The 22,492-nt window shown below is 34.4% G+C and overlaps 1 protein-coding gene across 2 annotated transcripts in view; it reads right to left on the reverse strand.

Annotated features, from left to right (window-relative positions):
• WASHC3 (WASH complex subunit 3) overlaps positions 1-22,492 on the reverse strand; it is a 50,831-nt gene that overhangs the window by 3,570 nt on the left and 24,769 nt on the right. For both annotated transcript variants that reach the window (XM_088025305.1, XM_028121712.2), the window contains exon 6: positions 12,385-12,449. In XM_088025305.1, the coding sequence (XP_087881431.1) occupies positions 12,385-12,449 (65 nt within the window). The remainder of the gene's footprint in view (positions 1-12,384; positions 12,450-22,492) is intronic.

Consider the following 22,492-nt stretch of genomic DNA (forward strand, 5'->3'; position numbering starts at 1 on the left):
TAGAAAGAGAAATAAGAGAAATGATTCCATTTACAATAGCAACTGTAGAAAGAGAAATTAGAGAAATGATTCCATTTACAATAGCACCAAAAGCCATAAGATACCTCGGAATAAACCTAACCAAAGAGGTAAAGAATCTATACTCTAGGAACTGCAGAACACTCATGAAATAAGTTGAAGAAGACACAAAAAGATGGAAAAATATTCCATGCTCATGGATCGGAAGAATAAACATTGTTAAAACGTCTATGCTACCCAGAGCAATCTATACCTTCAATGCCATCCCGATCAAAATTCCAATGACATTTTTCAAAGTGCTGGAACAAACAATCCTAAAATTTGTATGGAATCAGAAAAGACCCCGAATCGCCAAGGAAATGTTGAAAAAGAAAAACAAAGCTGGGGGCATCACGTTGCCCGATTTCAAGCTATATTACAAAGCAGTGATCACCAAGACAGCATGGTACTGGCACAAAAACAGACGTATAGACCAATGGAACAGAATAGAAAGCCCAGATATAGGCCCTCAACTCTATGGTAAAATAATCTTCAACAAAGCAGGAAAAAACATGCAATGGAAAAAAGTCAGTCTCTTCAATAAATGGTGCTGGGAAAATTGGACAACCACATGCAGAAGAATGAAACTTGACCATTTTCTAACACCATACACAAAGACAAACTCAAATTCGATGAAAGACCTCAATGTGAGACAGGAATCCATCAAAATCCTAGAGGAGAACATAGCAGTAACCTCTTTGACATCGTCCACAGCAACCTCTTTCAAGATTCATCTCCAAAGACTAGGGAAACAAAAGCAAAAATGAACTTTTGGGACTTCATCAAGATAAAAAGTTTCTGCACAGCAAAGGAAATAGTCAACAAAACAAAGAGGCAACCCACAGAATGGCAGAAGATATTTGCAAATGACACTACAGATAAAGGGCTGGTATTCAAGATCTATAAAGAACTTCTCAAACTCAACACCCAAAAACAAATAATCAAGTCAAAAAACAGGCAGAAGACATGAACAGACACTTCTCCAAAGAAGACATACAAATGGCTAACAGACACATGAAAAAATGTTCATCATCACTAGCCATCAGGGAAATTCAAATCAAAACCACATTGAGATATCACCTTATATCAGTGAATGGCAAAAATTGACAAGGCAAGAAACAACAAATGTTGGAGAGGTTGGGTAGAAAGGGGAACGCTCTTACACTGTTGGTGGCAATGCAAGTTGGTACAGCCACTTTGGAAAACAGTGCTGAGGTACCTCAAAAAATTAAAATAGAACTACCCTATGACCCAGCAATTGCACTACTGGGTATTTAACCCAAAGACACAGATATAGTGAAAAGAAGGGTCACATGCACCCCAATGTTCATAGCAGCAATGTCTGCAATAGCCAAATTGTGGAAAGAGCTGAGATGCCTTTCAACAGATGAATGGATAAAGAAGATGTGGTCCATATATACAATGGAATATTACTCAGCCATCAGAAAGGATGAATATCCAACTTTTACACCAACATGGATGAGACTGGAGGAGATTATGCTAAGGGAAAGAAGTCAAGCAGAGAAAGTCAATTATCATATGGTTTCACTTACTTATGGAACATAAGGAACAGTATGGAGGACATTAGGAGAAGGAAGGGAGAAATGAAGGGGGGAATTGGAGGGGGAGATGAACCATGAGAGACTCTGGACTCTGAGAAACAAACTGAGGGTTTTGGCGGGGGGGATGGGTTAGCCCGGTGATGGGTATTAAGGAGGGCATGCACTGCATGGAGCACTGGGTGTTATATGAAAACAAGGAATCATGGATCACTACATCAAAAACTAATGATGTATTGTATGGTGACTAACATAACATAATAAAATAAAAAAAAAGTTCATAATAAAGCTTAAAACAATACCATCATTTCCAGACTGGATATTCATATTCTTAGGGGGAACAAAATTTTGGCTTTTTATGTTATGATCAGAATTGCTCTTGCTTGATCTTTATATATATATATACCTTTTAAGTTGTTTTTCATGCAAAGAAGTTTTTTTAAAAGATGTTTTTTAATTTATTCATTTGAGAGAGAGAGCACACAAGAGCATGAGCAGCGGGGAGGGTCAGAGGGAGAGGGAGAAGCAGACTCCCTGCTGAGCAGGGAGCCCCAACTCAGGGCTCGATCCTAGGACCCCAGGATCATGACCTGAGATGAAGGCAGATGCTTAAGTGACTGAACCACAGGCGCCCTCATGCAAGGAAGTTTTAAAAGATATGTTTGAAATAGTTGCTATCTTAATGTACTGGCCTAAAGTTTAGTTTCTCAAAATTCAAAGGATTCACTATTAAAATGTGAAGATGAGGACTTTATAACAGTTTCTCAGTTTCCTAAATATGAGTGAATCACTAAAAAAGAGTTTATCAGCAAAATGCAGAAACACATATAAAGTCAGAGTACATTCATGATGTATCATGTATATTTTTTTAAAATCTCAATCTTTAGTGGTTATATAATAAAAAACACTATTTTGGTAGCTACATTTTAATAAACACACTTATATAATTTGTGGCACCAAGATTATCCATAAAAGTCTTAATAAAAGCAAAATTTTTTTAAAGTTTAAATTTAACTCAAAACTTAGTCTAATTATATTTTAAAATACGTATTTTAAGCCACTTATTAAAGTTACTAAGGTTGACCTCAATAAAAAATGAGTCATAATTTAGAAAGGAAAGGAGAAGGAAGAACTAAACATATATCAATCAGTACTTTTTAGCATATCAGATGCTGTGTCCATGTTCTTTTTGATACTCACGTTTCTCCCATTTATGTGCATCAAATAAGGATGCCAACCACAATTCCTGCTGCCTCCATTCTTTCCCTATACCCTGCCTTGTTTCAGTCACATAATCCAGGGTTGGCCAGTCATTAAGCATTTCTTCCCCTGGGAAGAGAGACTGATTCAAGGGAGGGCACATGACCCAAGCTAATCAGAATGTTTCCCTAGAAATGAGCTATGATATTCCATAGTTAATTTCATTCGATTAGCAAAACTAACAATACTAAAGCCTTCATAACTGCTAATTCCTTGGCTTCAAGGAGCAAGATCAACTACTGTAGGAGAGAAGTGAAATATTATGCCAAGGAGTAAAGCTGGAATGAGGTGCTAGGAAAGAGAGAACACCAGACAGACAACAAGCACAGATGACATTGAGCTCCTAGATACTGTCCTACTTAGACTTAGCTATGTGAATCAATAACTTCCATTTTTGTTTAAGCTAGTTTGAGTTGGTTTCTGCGATTCTGAATGTGAAAAGAGTCCTAAAATACAAATATCATTGGTTTAATTTGTTTTCATTAAAGAGATATTTGTATTTGTGTTTAAAACCACAGTCACTTTAAGGACACAAAAAGCATATAAACATACTTTGGAAAAACATTTATTTATGTAGATAAATAGTTAAAAATATTTTTTATTTTCTTTAAAACCATTACATTTAAAGCAGATTAAGTCACAAAAACATTGTTAGTAAAATATTGCTGAGTGGGTTATGGGGAGAGAGTACAGTAGTTGTCATTTAAATCACTTTTCAATATTGATTATAGCACATATAAACTTATAATGTCACATGATCCCGTTGCCAATTAGTAGTGTTCTGTCATAGCTCTATGCAAGGGCAACAGGTGGTCTTAAAGGAAAAAGCAAAACACTAAATTCCTGAACCAAGATTGCACTGAGTATATAAAAAGACCTCTGGGGTGGTTATAAAAGTGACAATTTAGACTTTGATATTACAGTAGCTAGTGAGACTTATTTCAGCATTACATTTATTCAAATTACACATACTTTGGTCTTTTCCCTTCTGAATGCCCATCAACACAGGTATATCCTATCCTTTGTCGTGGTACATAGGGAAACAATGTAATACTTAATACTATATATAAAAAAAGAAAGAAAGAAAGGAAGGAAGGAAGGAAGGAAGGAAGGAAGGAAGGAAGGAAGGAAGGAAGGAAGGAAGAAAGAAAGAAAGAAAGAAAGAAAGAAAGAAAGAAAGAAAGAAAGAAAGAAAGAAAGAAAGAAAGAAAAAGAAAGAAAGCCCTCCCAGTAAAGACTGGCTTTTGCTATTTATCTTGGGGTCCTTTAGTTCCCAGCTGCCCCCTTATCTTTTGCTCACTAGTCATTGACACACCACAATGCTTTTTAATACCATCTCTTTAATATTTCTATTATTTCTCTCATGTGATCAAGGTCTCCAACTCTGGACCAATAATAATATTTTGACATTGTTTTTTCCTGTCCTGTACTTTCTAGCCAGTCTGCCAGCCAGTGGTTGAGAAGTGACAATCACATTGCATGGGACTCCAGCTCAGCAAGAATTAAAAATGGAAGCAGAAAAACTATCTCTGGAATTGTTCAATTGGGAAATTGAAGTCTATCCTATCCTCAACCAGCCAAAGCCCAGACTTTAATCCATTATTTTGTTGTGTAACTGGAGGTAGACAAAGATAACTGGAAGATAAGGAATTCCCTTAGAGGGCTGGACATCCCTTCAATATAATTAACAGAACGTTTTCTTGGTTTCTAGTATCCTTTTGGTTACTACTAATAAACCCCCTCTTGTGAAAATGATAAGTAGGCTGAGGTGGTTACTTTTACTTCTGGCAACCATAACTGTGGTCATTCCACAGTCTGCGAGGAAGGTATAAATGTCTTTTGAATAAATATCCTCAGGACAAATGCCAGCTGAGCTGGTTCAGTTCAAAGCCTGCACAATAGCTTGACTCAATTACATGCATTCATTAGCCAAATCAGTATACTACACCCGCTTACATCAATGGATAGATCATCCAGACAGAAAATTTATAAGGAAACATCAGCCTTAAATGACACATTAGGCCAGATGGACTTAATAGATATATAGAATACTCCAACCAAAAGCAGCAGAAAATCCATGCTTCTCAAGTGTACATGGATTGATCACATATCAGGCCATAAAAACAAATCTCAATAAGTTCAAGAAGACTGAAATCTTATCAAGCATCTTCTCCACTCACAATAGCATGAAAGTAGATTCAATTACAAAGATTGATGGAAAAACTACAAAAATGTAGAGATTAACAACATGCTACTGAACAACCAGTGGACCATTAAAGAAATCAAAGCAATAAAAAAATACCCAGAGACAAAAGAAAACGGAAATATGACACACCAAAATCTATGGGATGCAGCAAAAGCAATTCTAAGAGGAAAGATCATAGTAATACAGGCCTACCACAAGAAAAAAACAAAAATGTCAAATAAACCACCTAACTTTACACCTAAAAGAGCTAAAAAAGAAGAAAAAATGAAAAAGTCAGTAGAAGGAAGGAAATACTAAAGATCAGAGTGGAACTAACAGAATAAAACAACAATAGAAAAGATCAATGAAATTAAGAGCTGGTTCTCTGAAAAGATAAACAATTGACAAGACTTTAGCTAGACTAACAAACAATAAGAGACTGGCCTCTAATAAAATCAGAAAGGAAAGACAAGAAGTTACAACTGACATCACAAAAATACAAATGATCATAAGAGACTACTATGAAAAATTATCAAAAAATTGTACAACCTAGAAGAAATGAATAAATTCCCAGAAATATACAATCTTCCAAGACTGAAGAAATAAAAAATCTAAATAAACCAATTACTAGTAAGACAACTGAATCAGTAATCAAAACTTCCCAACAAACAAAAGTCCAGGACTAGACAGCTTTACTCATGGTGAATTCTATCAAACATCCAAAGATTTAATACCTATCCTTCTCAAACTCTTTCAAAAAAAATTGAAGAGGAGGGAATGCTTCCAGACTTATTTTATGAGGCCAGTATTACCCTAATACCAAAACCAGACAAAGACACCACACACATACAGACATACATACATTATAGGCTAACATGCCCTGATGAACACAGATGCAAAAATCTTCAACAAAATATTAGCAAACTGAATTCAATAATACATTAAAAGGATCATATATCACGATCAAGAGGGGTTGAAATATTCCAGAGATGCAAGAATGGTTCGACATCCACAAATAAATCAATGTGATAGGCCACATTAACAAAATGAAGGACAAAAATCATACAATCATCTCAATAAATGCATAAAAAGCATGTGACAAAATTCAAAAACCACTTATGATAAAAACTATGAACAAAGTAGGTACAGAGGGAATAAATGTCAATATAATAAAGGCCATATATAACAAACCCACAGCTAACATCAGTCAATACTGAAAAACTGAAAGTTCTTCCTCTAAAATTAGGAATAAGACAAGGATACCCACTATCCCCACTTGTATTCAAGATAGTATTAGAAGTCCTGGCCACAACAATTAGGCCAGAAAAAGAAATAAAAGGCATCAAACTGGAAAGAAAGTAAAACTGTCACCATTTGCAGATGACATGATACTATACATAGGAAACTCAAACAGCACCAAAAAACTGTTAGAACTAATAAATGAATTCAGTAAAGTAGCAGGATACAAAATCAACATATGACAATTTGTGGTGTTTCTATAATCTAATAACAAATTATCAGAAAGAAATTAGGAAAACAATCCCATTCACAATTTTATCAAAAAGAATAAAATACCTAGAAATAACTTTGAGGTTAAACTTTTAAGGAGGTGAAAGGTCTGTGTACTGAAAACTATAAGATACTGATGAAAGAAATTGAAGAAGACACAAATAAATGGGAAGATATCCCACACTCATGGATTGGAAGAATTAATATTGTTAAAATGTCCATAATACCCAAAGCATTCTACAGATTCAATCCAATCCCTATCAAATTCCAATGGCCTTTTAGAACAAATAATTCTAAAATTTGTATGGAACCAAACCCTAATAGCCAAAGCAATCTTGAGAAAGAACAAAGCTGAAGTTATCATGCTCTAATGTCAAACCATAGTACAAAGCTATACAACAGTATGCTATTGGCATAGAAACACACACAGATCAATGGGACAGAACTGACAGCTCAGAATTAAACCCACACATATATGGACAAACCAATTTATGAGAAAGGAGTCAAGAATATATAAAGGAGAAAAGATAGTCTCTTCAATAAATATGTTGAAAAAACTGCACAACCACATGCAGAAGAATGAAACTAAACCACTAGGTTATACCACACAGAAAAAGTTAACTCAAAGTGGCTTAAAGACTTGAATGTAATACCTAAAACCATAAAATTCTTAGAAGGAAACATGCAATAAGCTGCTTGACATTGGTCTTAGTGATATTTTTGTGGATCTGACTCCAAAAACAAGGGAAACAAAAGTAAAAATAAACAAATGGGATTACATCAAACTAAAAATCTCCTGCATGGCAAAAGAAACCATCATCAAAATGAAAAGGCAACAAACTGAACGGGAGAAGATTTTTGCAAATAATATATCTGACAAGGGATTAATATCTAAAATTCATTAAACTCAACAAAAAAAAAACCAACCTGATTAAAAAATGGGCAAAGGATCTGAATAGACATTTTCCAAAAGAAGACATACAGATGACCAACAGGCACATGAAAAGATTTTCAACATCACTAATTATTAGAGAAATGCAAATCAAAACCACAATGAGATATCACCTCCTACTGGATAGAATGGGATTATTGAAAAGACAAGAAATAACAAGTGTTGGCTAGGATGTCGAGAAAAGGTAACCCTCATATACTGTTGGTGGGAATGCAACTTGGTATATAGCCATTGTGGAAAACAGTATGAAGATACTTTAAAAAATTAAGAATAGAACTATATAATCTAGCTATTTTACTTATCTATTTTTAAGATTTTATTTATTTGATAGAGAGCACAAGCAGGGAGGAGGGGAAGAGGGAGAAGCAGGCTCCCTGCGCAGGGAGCCCCATGCAGGGCTCTATCCCAGAACCCTGGGATCATTACCGGAGCTGAAGGCAGATGCTTAACTGACTGAGCCACCCAGCCATCCCTGACTTCTGGGCATTTATCCAAAGAATACAAAAATGCTGATTTGCAAAGATATTTGCACCCCCATGTTCATGCAGTATTATTTACAATAATCAAGAAATGGAAACACCCTAAATGTCCATCATTGGATGGATGGTTAAAGAAGTTGTGGTATATATATACAATGAATACTACTCAGCCATAAGAAAGAATGAAATTTTGCCATTTACAACAACAAAGATGGACCTTAAAGGTATTATGCTAAGTGAAATAAATCAGATGGCTGAAGACAAATATCAAATGATTTTACTTACATGTGGAATCTAAAAAAAAGCAAACAAATGAATTAACAAAATAATACAAATATAAGCTCACAGATACAGAGAACAGATTGGTGGTTACCAGAGAGGAAGTGAGGTGGGGGTGGGCAAAATGAGTGAATGGAGTGAAGTATGATGATGGATGATGGTAACAACTTTTAGTGGTGATCACTTTGTAGTGTATACAGATGTCAAATTACAAGGCTGTGTACCTGCAACACATAGTTATATACTAATTTTACCTCAAAAAAATGCTACAAACTGTACCCCCACACACTAGTATTAAAGAGTGTGACCAGTTGAACTTCAACTTCAGAAGTCTATTCTTTACTGCAAAGTTTAAAATATAGACTTTTCAGTTTGAGAAAACAGTATAATTCAAAATAACTACACTGTGTATGTTAAATATATCCTTGTTGAAAATACAATGGTATACAGGCAATTAGAGGATTATAAATAAGTTGTGATCCAAAAGCCTGGTAAATCCAGTTGCTACATATTCCCTCATTAAATCATTCATAAATCACAACTAAATTTATTGGACTTTTACTGCTTGTCCAGAGCTGTGCTAAATGCTTACATCATTCTCTTGAGAAGGGTGAACTTTTCTATTTACGATTTTACTGATGAGTAAATTTATGCACAGAGCAATTAAATAATTAGTCCAGGGTCATACTGCTAGAAAGTGGCAGGGCAGAATCTAAATAAGCAGACCATTCCTAAAGTCTGCCTTAGCCGGTGCCTTAACCATCATGAATTTCATCTCTTGCTGGGCAGGTCCAGAGGCTACTCTATATATCCTAGGATAGTAAAAGTAGTAATTACTAGGTAATAATGGTAACTATAGTTCTGGACATAAGAGCATACAAAGAAAAAAAAAACCCAGGATTAAGGGAGAACTATACATTTTTTTTTCCTGGTAAGAAAATTAGGCATTGATTAAAAGAATTTACCTGTTCTATAGTTCTGAATACAAAACTAGAACAGATTAATCTTAAAGATTTCCATTTTGGTTCCCCTTAAACTCTTTTTTTAAAAAAATTTTATTATGTTATGTTAGTCACCATATAATACATCATTAGTTTTTGATGTAGTGATCCACAATCCATTGTTTTCGTATAATACCCAGTGCTCCATGCAATATGTGCCCTCTTTAATACCCATCCCCTTAAACTCTTTAGAGTATGATGATGACAAAGGTACTCTTTCACATGTCTTTATTTCATTGGCATTGGAAACTAATTTTTACAAGCTAAACAGGAATAATTCTTGGTTATTTAAGCACTACTGTTATTTTCAAAAACATGGGACTTTTAAAAATAACTAAATAATAATTTAGTTTCATAGACTTTCTAAAATTCAATGATAGTCATTTTTCTAGGAAAATAGCCAGGTTTTCTTCTTCCTCATCATGTAAACTGTTTTAATTTAAAATTATGTCTCTTAGCTTCCAAATTTTTATACACACAAGTGAATCAAACAATAATGTATTTGTGATCAGTCTTTATTTTTATATTAACTTTAGTTTTGCTCTTTACTCGGTGCAGACAGATCTAGACTATTTCCTCTAACAGTTGCATGAGTCTGTCTTATCACCTAAGGCTAATTTAAAAAGAGTGTATGTGTATACTTTAAAGGAAAAACAAAACAATGTTTACTGAAAGTTCTTGGCTAAAATTCTAAATAAAAGTATGCTCTTCCCTCAGATGGCACATTTTCTTCTCCTTCATCATCTCAGACTTTTCTCCCAAAGTGAGGCTCCTTAGTTTTCTATAAACATGATTCCCAAAATGCCAGAATTCCTCTTGAACAAGGCGGTTGACTTCACTTATCGTATCTAGCTAAATGCTGAAACTGGTTTTCTAGTAGTAGTGGTGATAGGTTATAGTGAGTCACCCCCACTCCAACCCTTGTGACCGATGGCATGTACTTATGAGGTAATGGATCAGAATTCAGGCTCCAGGCTGTGGTTGAGAAGCAGCTTTTCTGTAAGACAATGTTAACTGTTACTGGAATTCTACCCCAAAACTTGGCACCACCTTGCAAATGAATGTTTCTCAACATTTACAGACAATGACGGGCTCTCAAACTTGCTAAATGAGATACATCGGGGAAGTATTGGGGGTGCTGGGGGTTCTCCCCTTGGTAGTCATCCATGGATTTCCCCCCATGGTGATACCTAAATGGGGTCTTGATGAATATGAAATTAGTCAGGCCAATAATAGGGGGGACGGGAGTTCCAAGGAGAGAAAAAAATTCAAAGACACCAAAAGGGAATAGGAGAATGATACATTCAGAGAAATGCAAGTAGTCTGCTACAGCTGCGGGAGATAGGAATGTATGGGAGAGTGTAAGAAATGAAGAAGAGAGTCTGGGTCTTGATGATAAAAACATCTATATGCAATTCTAAGATGTTAAAATATGTGTCGAAGGCAGTAGAGAGTCACAGAAAGTTTTGAAACAAGAATGAAGTATGAACAGATCTTGGCTTTAGTGACAGACTGAAAGAGAATAATGAAACCAATTGGGAGCTATTATAATAATTCAGGTTAGAAATGATGAGGACTTGAACTAAACAGCAATGGGCATGGAGTCCTGTGGTCAGCTGTGAGAGATATTAAAAATGAAAAAATCATAGTGACTGACAGGGACAGGGAAGAAGACAGAATCAAGGGTGACTTTCAAGTTTCTGGTGTGGGTAGTTGATTGAGGTAGAAGATTATGAAGTAGGTTTAGGCTGGGCAGAGGATGAAATGAAGCCAGTAGGGGGTAAAGAGACTGGATATCCAACATATGCTGATGCTTACTGGACTGTTAGTTTTCCATTACATTTTCTCTAGAGGGAAAAATCATCATTTTAAAGGTCATTTTAGCCCTCTGTTATTATAGAAGGTCTCCTGTGTATTTCCAGAAGCAAAAAAGAGGTCATGGTCAATGTTAAATATATTTATAACATATATTCCAATGAGTACCAAAATGGATTGGACTCATATGTTCAATTCACATTAAAATATATGTCACAATGCATCTGCTTTTAAAGTGTGTGTCAGAAACAATTTCCAGAACAAATGCCAAATATCCTGGAGATACTTGAGTTCAAATTACCAATATATGCCATTGTACTTAAACTGTTTGCTACTTGGATATATACTAAATGTAGATACATGTTTGAAATCTGTTCTTACAGACTTTTAAAAAATTCTTAAATACTGTTTTTAAAAGATAATATATGAGAAAAAGACTGTTTTTATGGTGTTTCACCTTCAAAATGCACACATTTTCTTGAGAGGATGAGAGCCAAGAAAAATTTCAAAGTATATTGCTAGTATAGCACAAATGTCTGGATAACATAACTAAATACATTAGGGTGAACTAAAACCCCAAAGTGGACTCTTTATAAGTACCTAGATACTTGAAAAACAGACTAGCTCTGAATAATCCATTAAGATATATTTTATCCAGAATGAGCTATGTAGTCTGGTTTGCTTGGATGGAATAAATTATTGTTAAATTTCTGAGCCACGATTTGTCAGCATTTCTCAATTTTTTTAAATAAAATTCACACAAACAGATATCTAGTTTCACAATAATTATTAATGTGGACCTAGAGTGGCTTTACCCTATTTATTTCTCAATCTGGTTCAACTTAGATCATGGTAGAGTAAATTTCCTATATACTAAGGTCTTAAAAATCGAAAGAAAGGAAGAAAGCAAGAAAGGAAGAAAGAAAGAAAGAGGGAGGGAAGAAAAGAATTGAATAAAAACAAAAGAAAAAGATGGCATGAAAGAAAAAAAAAACTTCTTGTGATACTACTGCTGTGCAGCAAAACTGTCATCAAATTCCATCTCTTCTGGATGTATAGATTCATCAATGATCTATTCAAACTGCTTCTACAATGTGCAATGTCCGGTTTTTAGTAGCATAGGATAGATATTTCATTTTTGTAACATTAGCCAAGACACTATTCATGAAGGTGGTTTCCTCAGCCATCAAACACTGTATAGTGGAAAAATAATAGAGCTTGGAATATTTTTATTATAACTGATAAATTTAACATCTTGGCATAATATTATATTAGAAGAATTACTTACTCAAGAAGATCTGGGTCTAGTCCTTCCGATATCATTTTGTTTCTTATTGCCATCACTGGAACACCCTAAGCAAAGGACATAAGAATCAATTATTAAAAATGCCTCCTTCATAAGAACAGATAAATAGAACAATGAAGAACTGAGAGCCCAGATATAAACCCAAATATAGATGGCCAACTAATATTTGACAAGGGAGCCAAGAATGCAGAAAAGAAAGTCTTTTCAATTAATGGTGTTGGGAAATTGGATAGTCACATGTAAAAGAATGAAACCTGATCCCTATCTTACACCACTTACAAAAATTAACTCAAAATGGATTAAAGACTTAAATGTAAAACCTGAAGCCATGAAACTCCTAGAAGAAAACACAGGAAAAAAGCTCCTTGATATGGGAGTTGATAATGATTTTACAGAAGTCACACCTAAAGCACGAGTAACAAAATACAAAATAAGTGAGATTATATCAAACTAAAAAGCTTCTGTACAGCAAAAGAAACCATCAACAAAGTGAAAATAATACAGAATGGGAAAAATATTTACAAACCATATATCTGGTAAGAGGTTAGTATCCAAAATATATAAAGAATTCATACAACTCAAAAGCAAAAAACTTAAATAATGCAATTTAAAAATGGGCAAAGAACGTGAATAGGCATTTTTCCAAAGATATATGAATGACCAACACATACACAAAAAGATGCTCAACATCCCTAGTTAAGAGAGAAATGCAAATTACAAACAATAAGATATCATCTCATCCTGTTAAGAGTGGCCATCATTAAAAAGATAAGAGGTAAAAAAAAAAAAGATAAGAGGTAACAGATGCTGGCATGGATGTGAGCAAGGGAACCCTTGTGCACTCTTGGTGGGACTGTAAATTGGTAAAGCCACTATGGAAAACAGTATGAAGATTCCTCAAAAAATTAAAATAGAACTACCATATGATCCAGCAATTCCAGTTCTGGGAATATATCCAAAGGAAATGAATATACTAACTCAAAAAAGATATCTGCAGGTCCATTTTTGTAGCAGGATTGTTTATGATAGTCAAAACATGGAAACAACCTAAGTGTCCATCAATGGATGAATGGAAAAAGAAGTTGTGGTATATATACACACAATGGAATATTATTCAGCCATAAAATTGAGAAAATCCTACCATTTATGACAACATGGACAGACCTTGAAGGCATTATGCTAAACACATAAAGACAAATATATTATGATCTCATTCTATGTGGAATCTAAAAACAAAACAAAACTACCAAACTTATAGAAAAAAGAGACCAGATTTGTGGTCCCTACCAGAGGCAGGGATGGGGGAGTGGGAGGAAGGAGGGGGAATTGGAGTAAGGCAGTCAAAAGGAGAAACTTCCAGTTATAAGATAAAGAAGTAGTAGGGATATAATGTACAACATAACTACAGCCAACACTGCTGTGTGATATATAGGAAACTTGTTCAGAGAGTAGATCCTAAGAATTCTCATCATGAGGAGAAAATTTTTTCTTCTCACTGTACCTATGTGAGATGATGGATGTTAACTAAACCTATTGTGGTAATCATTTCACAATATATGTAAATCAAACCATCATGCTGTATGCCTTAAACTTATACAGTGATGTATTTCAATTATTTCTCAATAAAATAAAAAAAATTAAATGAATAGAAGCTAAAATAAAAAGCCTCCTTTATAGGTCTCCACACATATCCCCTAAAACAAGACCTTTTAGATGGCTCATATTTAAAATAGCTCTTATTTTGCTTTTACATTAGTATGTATGTAGCACTTGAATAATCTAATAAGGTACACATTTTAACTGACTCAGTGGAATCAGTGCTATCCAATATCACATATGCCCAAATTAAATCATTTGAGTTATCCATTACTAATTCTGCTGTAAACAAGTCAGATATCACATTCTCACTTTTCTTATACCTCCAAAAAAAAAATTGATAACTCAAACGATTAAAACCTTGGCTGGGATGTACAATAAATACTTAACAAGATGAGTAAATGTCTTTTCAAATAAAGATTTCGGAGCTTTCTAAAGTATAGCTATGTTAATGTTCTTTTCATAAGCAAATGGTCCAATTCCATTTGGACACAAAGGTCAAATAAAATTCAAGAATTCTCCTGGGACTGTATTATACATCTTGTATAATAAGAAAAGGATAAGAAAAGGATATGTTAGAAATATATATTTACTTGAAAAAGCAACTGAATTACTGAAAGCTCACTTATAAAGCTCTAAGGGAAGAAGATGCAATCAAGTCGGCCAATTCCTACTCTTCACATCATTCCTAAAGATGAGGAAACACTAATATGTGTTAAATTTGAGGACCTTCATTATATCACTTTCCAAAGTGGAATCACTGTGCTTTAAAAGGTTGTACACACAGTTGGGACCCTCTCTGTCGTATCTCTTCATCCCATGTGGCAGAAGGGGTAAGCCGAGCCAGAGCCCACGTGGGAAAAAGCTCCATCATTGCTCCACCGGTGCTGCATACTCTTCCCTTCAGGCGTTCCATGTCACTAGCCAGTTGTGTGATATTCAATTTTGAAACCAAGGTATAGAAGAGGCCCCTTAGGAGCACTAATGCTCCAGGTCCAATTTCTCAAAACTCTACCCTGAAGTTTCTGGGCACCAGCCCAACTAAGGTTCTCCTGCTTTCTTTTGCAGTTGTCCCATGTGTTTTCTGGTCTCAAGGATCTTAGGAGTAAATTTACTGGGTTATCACAATCCCACACCTTCAATGTTTAACATCACCAGGCTGCACAGTGCTTTATGCTGAGAAAAGACATAAACAGCCCCTGCCCTCAGGGAGTAGTCTAATAGATGTGTTAGATAAACACAGTGCAATCATGCAATTGATAACAGAGGCCTGCATAATCGTAGTGTTAGACCCAAGGAAAGGCAGACTGAGTTGAGGATCCGCAAAGGACTTGCTGATGTGAGTCTTTAAGATGGGATAGAAGTTTTAGTTAAAATGAAAAACACAAAGACTTAGAAACATAGACAAATCTTTAAATAACCTATTTTACACAAGTTGTCTCAAATATATTTTTAAGAACAAAGAGATACTTGTCTAGATAATTTCCTCCATCAAAGTGTTTATTTTATTTTACGTTTCACCCAATAAAAAATTTAAATCTCAGCAAGCATATGTAAAAACGTAAGAATCAAATGGATTATAAATTCAATATGAAGAATCTTCAAAGTTAATGACCATATATCTCTCACAAAAATGTTACAGATCTTGCCAAGTTAAATTCAGATCATTATTAACTATGATCTTCATTTTTAAAATCAGAAAATGTATTAAAATTTAATTCTTACTTATTTTTTTAAAAAATGTCCAGAAAAGACAGTTACAGAAGGAGTCATAAGATGTCTTCTATAACCATGATCTCTTATTTTGGTTACGGAGGAGAAAAGTCCAAGTTCTCTACAGCGTGCTAGGTTAAAGGAGGTTGGGAAAACAAGGCTGTCTTTCAAATTTATAGTTTACCAGGAAGACTCTCTCCTGGGAGGTAGCAAAGGAAGACTGTCATTTACAGGCCCTTTTATAAATTCATCTTCATAACTGTTATGTCATAAATTTATAAAATACAATCTATTAAGACTCAGAAAGTGGGGTCCGTGGGTGGCTCACAGAGTTAAGTGCACCTGACTCTTGATTTCGGCTCAGGTCATGATCTCAGGGTTGTGAGATCAAGCCTCACGTTAGGCTCTGCACTGGGCGTGTAGCCCGCTTAAGATTCTCTCTCTCCTCCCTCTGCTCCCCCCTCCCCCCACCATGGGGTCTCTCTCTCTCTCTCAAAAAAAAAAAAAAAGATTCAGAAAGTTATGGACACTTAAATGCATCCTAAATGTTAGATGAAAATAAATAGTACCATTGTATAATTCTCTTCAAAGCCATACTTCTGAAAGTAATACTGTTTCATGGTGCAAACTTCAAGAAATTCTAAAAAGTGAAATATGGTAGGTTTGGAAGACAAAAAAGGTGGAAGATAAAATCTTTTGTTAGCTTATGAAGTTTAAGGATAAATGAAAGGGAAAAAAAAGGCTGTTACTTGCTTAGGGGCATTCAATATGAACAGACACTTATATTTGGAACCAAAAAGCATGAACTTAAAACTTGTACCACTTTTAAAATATATTTTCTGTAACTAAGACTTGAGAGAAAGATTTTTCTCTTAAGTACAAAATGTACTTAATGATTACTTCATAATAAAATGCATTTAATTTTAATGGTGGAAGAGAAAGCTGACACTTGAAAGATAAGGTTGGGAATTTTACTTGATAATTAAAACTTAACTATTACTTAAGTATTTAGTATAACAAGCAAAGTTAGGACTGTAAAAGAGATGTGAAAAAGAGCAGAGTTTTATGTTTTCCTTCTTTAAAAAGACCTCTCAGTTTCTATTAACTATGGTTTGATGGTATAAGGTCTTTCTACAAACTCAACTATGTGATTTATTTATTATACTTTAGCATAATCCACAGGATATCATTGGAAAGGTTATACAAATAAGTTACAAAGCCGAGAAAACAGAAGGGAGAAATGAAGTTGAAAAAAACATTTCCTAAAATATAGCAAAGAAAGTGTGTATGAGGTGCTGGTGAGGGGAGGTAGTGGGTAGGGAGTAATGGGGAAAAGGGAAGTTGGTAGAATTAGATAAGCTCCCTATTTTAACAGGAGTTTCATGGCCTTGGTTACAGTATAATACTCGAAACCTAAATATGTAAGCTCCATATTTTACCCTTAGTTTCTTGAAGTTGTTTACAGCACAAGAATACAGATATTACCAAAATTTGGTGACTCTTCAGTCATTTCTGTATATGGATATAGATAAAAGAAAATACAAATAACTTATCTTACCCTAATAGAGACTTTAATATTATCATCACCTTAATACAAATCTCATAAAGCTTCATACAAAAATAATTTGGACTGTGTTCCAAAGGATGCATTCCAAAGGGATTTGCTGCTATGTTTCCAGTGATGTTGCTTAGAAAATTTGTTTTGATATATTCTTCCTTAGGGGTTAAGGAACAGAGTCAGGTTTGTTAAACATCAAAAAGAAGTGTCCAATTTCTGATCTCCAAGAGACAAAGCTACTGGTGGTCTAAGTTGGACATGAGAGACCTCAAAACTGAAGTCTACTGAACTGTGGGATTATTTTTGGCAAGTGATAATGGCAGTTTGTCCAACATAAGTAATGAAGAAGAGAGAAGGCAGCCATAAGTTTGATGTTCCAAAAAATCACGTCTGTATTTGCGTCACTGGAGAAAGTGTGTAAAGAAGCCACACTAATGAAATTATGATGGCAACACTAACAGTTACTACTAGTTTCTTGTATCACAAAAACTGAAGGATGCCACTATTTACACTTATTATGTTAATGAAAGACAAGCTACTGAATTCATTTATAAACCATGTTGAAGTTTTCCTAAAGTTTTAGATTAGAAGGGGAGGAAACCCTTACTCAATCTAATGGAGATAAATGACTTTTCTTTTTTAAAGTAACAAAAAATGCTCCTTAAACTTTAGTTTCTCCTCTCAGTTTATGAGCTTGAATCACAACAATTCAGTTATGAAAGATGCAAAATATTAAGTTTTTTTCCCTACATAGGTCAACAATTAAAAAAAAAAGATCTGTTGAGTTGACAGGTGAATAGTACTTTTCTTACTTGCAGGGAGAGGGAATGAGTATGAGTTGAATAGATGCCATGGGTTGGAAAAAAGGCAACAAGTCCTCTAATCAGGTCGTTTACTTAAGTTTTAACTTAGTGAAATGGACTCAACCATTTCTTTGCTTTCTGATTTTCAACAGTGCTATCTTAAAAATATCTTTACTGCCTTTTATGAAATATATTAAGTAGAGTGCTAGAATTAGAATAAAATCTTCAGGTAAAATATTCTATATAATAGATACTAAATGTTTACAGAACAAATCCTACCACAAAAGCAAGCACATGCTCAACCATCTCCTGGAAGTTTTCTGTGAAGGGATACAAAATTAATTTAAATAAATCTCTCAATCACTGTAAAATGAATTTGGCTATCTAAAAAAAGGGAAGTTTTATTCCTAATGACTTGTATAGATTTAGAAAATGCTAGACTCTGATATTAACTCCAATACCGTTGCCACAAAGGGTCACTGATTTGAACCTAAATATGCGGGGAAAAAAAGAGGTTCACATATCTTGACTAGTGCTATATGGTTTATATGGAGCAAACAGTAAATTCTTCCTTTTTCAATGATTATCTCAAGAGATAAGTTTTACAGTGAGAACGTATTTCTCACTGAGTGCCTATGAGATACCTTTAAAGATGAAGGTGAAATCACTGTAAAATGGACAAAATGACACTGGTCATGACTAGGACCCTAGGAAACTGGTAAAGTACATTCATAAAAATAAATACATTAGCCAATACCCCATGTGTCTTTTAGCAATGGGAACTAAAGTTAACCTAAATGTCTATCAAGAAAAACTTTTAAAGAAATTATTTCAAAAGGTAAAGGATCTATTGTTATGAGTCAGTTCAAAATAGAGCCACATCAATTTCCCCATGTGATTGATTTTTCCCCTGGATATTCTTGTAACATGATAAATATTAGGTGTAAATCATGGTCCACTGAGTGTTTTCTTTGCATTTTGTAGCTACTCAAGTATTTGTTGATTTAAGAGTAATCTGGTGCTGTGGAAGACTCATTTTCTTCCCTTCATTATAATGTAAAAATAATATCTAAAATTTAAATACTTGCTTTGATAGGCTAATTAATCTGAGACTGCCATAATGAATACTTCAGCTAAATTATAGCTTTGCCATACCACATTTCATTCAAATGATATTTGTTCTTTGAAATATGTATTCACTAAAATTTCCTAAATTTAATTATGTTTCTACTTTCCAGGAATAAAACCTTAAAAAAATTCTATTACAAATTATTTTGGAATTCACTACCAAAATTAAAAGTGTAATAAGTTCAGATGGCCTCTGTTCAGTTTTTGAAAATGTATTACTATATGTACAAGGAGAATGTTTTCTCTTTTAATTCAAGGAGAATTAAAGAAATATCTTCAAAAAGGTAATAAAAGCTATAAGGAATAGAATTCTTAGTAATTAATTATAAAGATGATTCTACTGATTGAAATCACAAAAGTCACTTTTGAACTAATTTTCTAATAGTGGTAATGTGTTTGAACTGGTGGGTCATGAGTCTCATTCAATGCCCTTAGTGATCCATAGGTACCCAACGAAAGAGAGATGATCACAGTATTAGCCATTCCACGTGGCTACAGAACCACAATGAAGGGCCCTGAATCTGGTATCAGTGTGTCATCAGGACCTGATCTAACCAACTAACTGAATAAAAGTCATTTGTAAACTTGGGCTAGGAAAACAAGAAAAGTTGGGATGGTCTTATATTATGAAAAACTATGGTAAGATGTACTTACATCTGAAGATATTTTTCAAAAATTGCAGTATTAAGATGCAGTATCTTCAAGTAGAGGAATAATTTTCACTAATTTTTCTCAATAAAATTTAATATTTTGAAATCTACTTCCTTTTAAAACATACAGTTAACATACTAGCATTTTTTCTAAACTGTAAAACAATCCTTAGCAAAAAATTACCTTACAAATGAAATACTATGTCTTACATCTCTATGATTCATTTACGACAAATTATCTTCCACACCAGGACTGTCTACCCCATTATGAATGTTTATGCTCTCAGATCCTTGTCAAATATGGTGCTAAAATGTCTTCCTTAAGTTGATGGTCTCTAAAACCACTAAGACACTTCTCTGCCACCTGAGATGAGCCCACTTCCTTATTATAGCTCATTTGCTTCTCTGGTCTTTTACTTTTCCTCCCATTGGTAAACCCATAATCTTAGACAAATTTATAATTAAAGTGAGAATCACAATATTTCTGAAAAGAGTAAATCTGAGTAAATAACTACTTAATTTACATCACTATTATTTCCTCCTCGCAACTTTGGAAAACTTTTTTGTGAGGTCCCTTATTTCTGGCAGAGTGGTTAGTAGCAAAGAAGATAAAAGGGTGCTGAGAAATCAAAGTTGGGTAACTAAAACATTATAGTTGGATCAGAGTAAAAGAACTATACCACACAGCTCAGCAAGTATAAAAACTGTCATTGTTAGTATATATCTTCAAAAGCTTCCTTAAGAACCTTAACAGTGGGACGCCTGGGTGGCTCAGATGGTTAAGCGTCTGCCTCTGGCTCAGGTCATGATCCCAGGGTCCTGGGGTCAAGTCCCACATCGGGGTCCTTGCTCAGCGGGGAGCCTGCTTCTTCCTCTGCCCCCCCCAGTCCCCCCCCGCTCGTGTGTGTGCATGCGCGCACTCTCTCTGACAAAGAAATAAATAAATAAAATCTTAAAAAAAAAAAGAACCTTAATAGTAGAGTACTGTTCTTTTTGTCACAACTTCTAAAGAGTTACAGAGTTGTTTAAATGAGTTGGAATGAAAAATATGAAGTCTAAAGTTAAAAATATTTTTCTGCTAAATGCCCCTGTCTTTGTTGGTTCCCATTTTATATATCATTTAAAGAAGATTCCTATGAAATTTAAAACTACCTTAAGCTTATCCTCCAAACGTTCCCTCCTCTGTGTTTGCTTAACTCCTTTTTCTTTCGTTTATGGGGAGAGGCATACAGAGGTATGGTATTACAGTGAATTTAAGGCAGATAAAGTAAATTTTATTGGTACTCCACAAAATAAATTGAAAAAGAATTAAATGTTTTGGCTTGAAAGGATTCTTCACATAGGCCATCCTATGTAAATTATTTTAGTTATGATACCAGTGACACCAAAATATGACATGGCAAATAAATTCCTAAAGAAATATATTCTTTTCTTTTTTTTAAAGGTTTTATTTATTTATTCGACAGAGAGAGTGAGAGAGTACAAGCAGGGGGAGCAGTAGAGGGAGAGAGAGAAGCAGGCTTCCCGCTGAGCAGGGAGCCTGACACGGGGTTCGATCCCAGGATCCTGAGATCATGACCTGAGCGGAAGGCAGATGCTTAAAAATCTGAGCCACCCAGGGGCCCCAAAAATATATTCTTTTCATACATACTTTTATACCTAGGAAAAACTGATTTAACAAATTTAACATCCTAAATTTATTACCTTATCAATTATTTTTAAAAGATTATTTTGTATTCTCAATTATCTTATGTTCCATTTACTCCTCCTTTTAAATTTTTAATTTAATTTTTAATTATCTGATATATTATTAAGAAACAAAAAATTCAAGTCTACAGCAGGCAGATATCCTCCTATAACTCTAAGGGAGACAGACTTCTGTGTACACCAGCTTGTTGGTATGTGACTATTCTTTAAATATGATTGAGTATTCTAAATCCTCCCACAGTTCACAGTTCAAAATGTATTTTTCCAGAGACTATAAGTACCATAAATAGAAACAGTTATGGTTAAACAACAAGTTTCTGGAAACAAACTATCCAAATCAACACCTTCTTAGCAAATGATTACCACAAAAGAAGACTAGACTCTGGACTCTGGGAAACAAACAGGGTTACAGAAGGGGTGTGTAGGGGAATGGAGTAACCAGGGGATGGGTATTAAGGAGGGCATGTGTGAGAATGAGCACTGGGCATTATATGCAACTAATGAATCGTTGAACACTACAACAAAAACTTATGATGTACTATATGCTAACTGAACATAATAGAAAAATAAATTAATTAAATAAAATAAAATAAAAAAGAAAACTACAATGAAAAATATGTAGTATCAGCAGTAAAATATTCTAAGCTATATATTTATGCCAAACTGGCATTAGCAAAGAATATATGGGGAATAGATAAGGTAAGTGCACAGATTATTACCAAATGGATATTGGCAACCATCTAACTTAGTAGTACCTGCCCACTACATGTTTTTCCTTCAGTATTTCTAAGGAAAACGAGAAATCAGGAAAACAAATGTATCAGGGAAAGCAAGAAATTTAAAACCTGAACTTAGCAATATTATTGTTTACTGTTCTCTAACATATATAAGAAAAGTAAAACAGCAAAGAATAAACAAGAGGGCAAATACATCAT

Source organism: Eumetopias jubatus, unplaced genomic scaffold (genome assembly GCF_037043125.1).
Source record: "Eumetopias jubatus isolate StellerSeaLion01/CBP00866 unplaced genomic scaffold, mEumJub1_p1.0 scaffold_8, whole genome shotgun sequence".
Classification (NCBI taxonomy): Eukaryota; Metazoa; Chordata; class Mammalia; order Carnivora; family Otariidae; genus Eumetopias; species Eumetopias jubatus.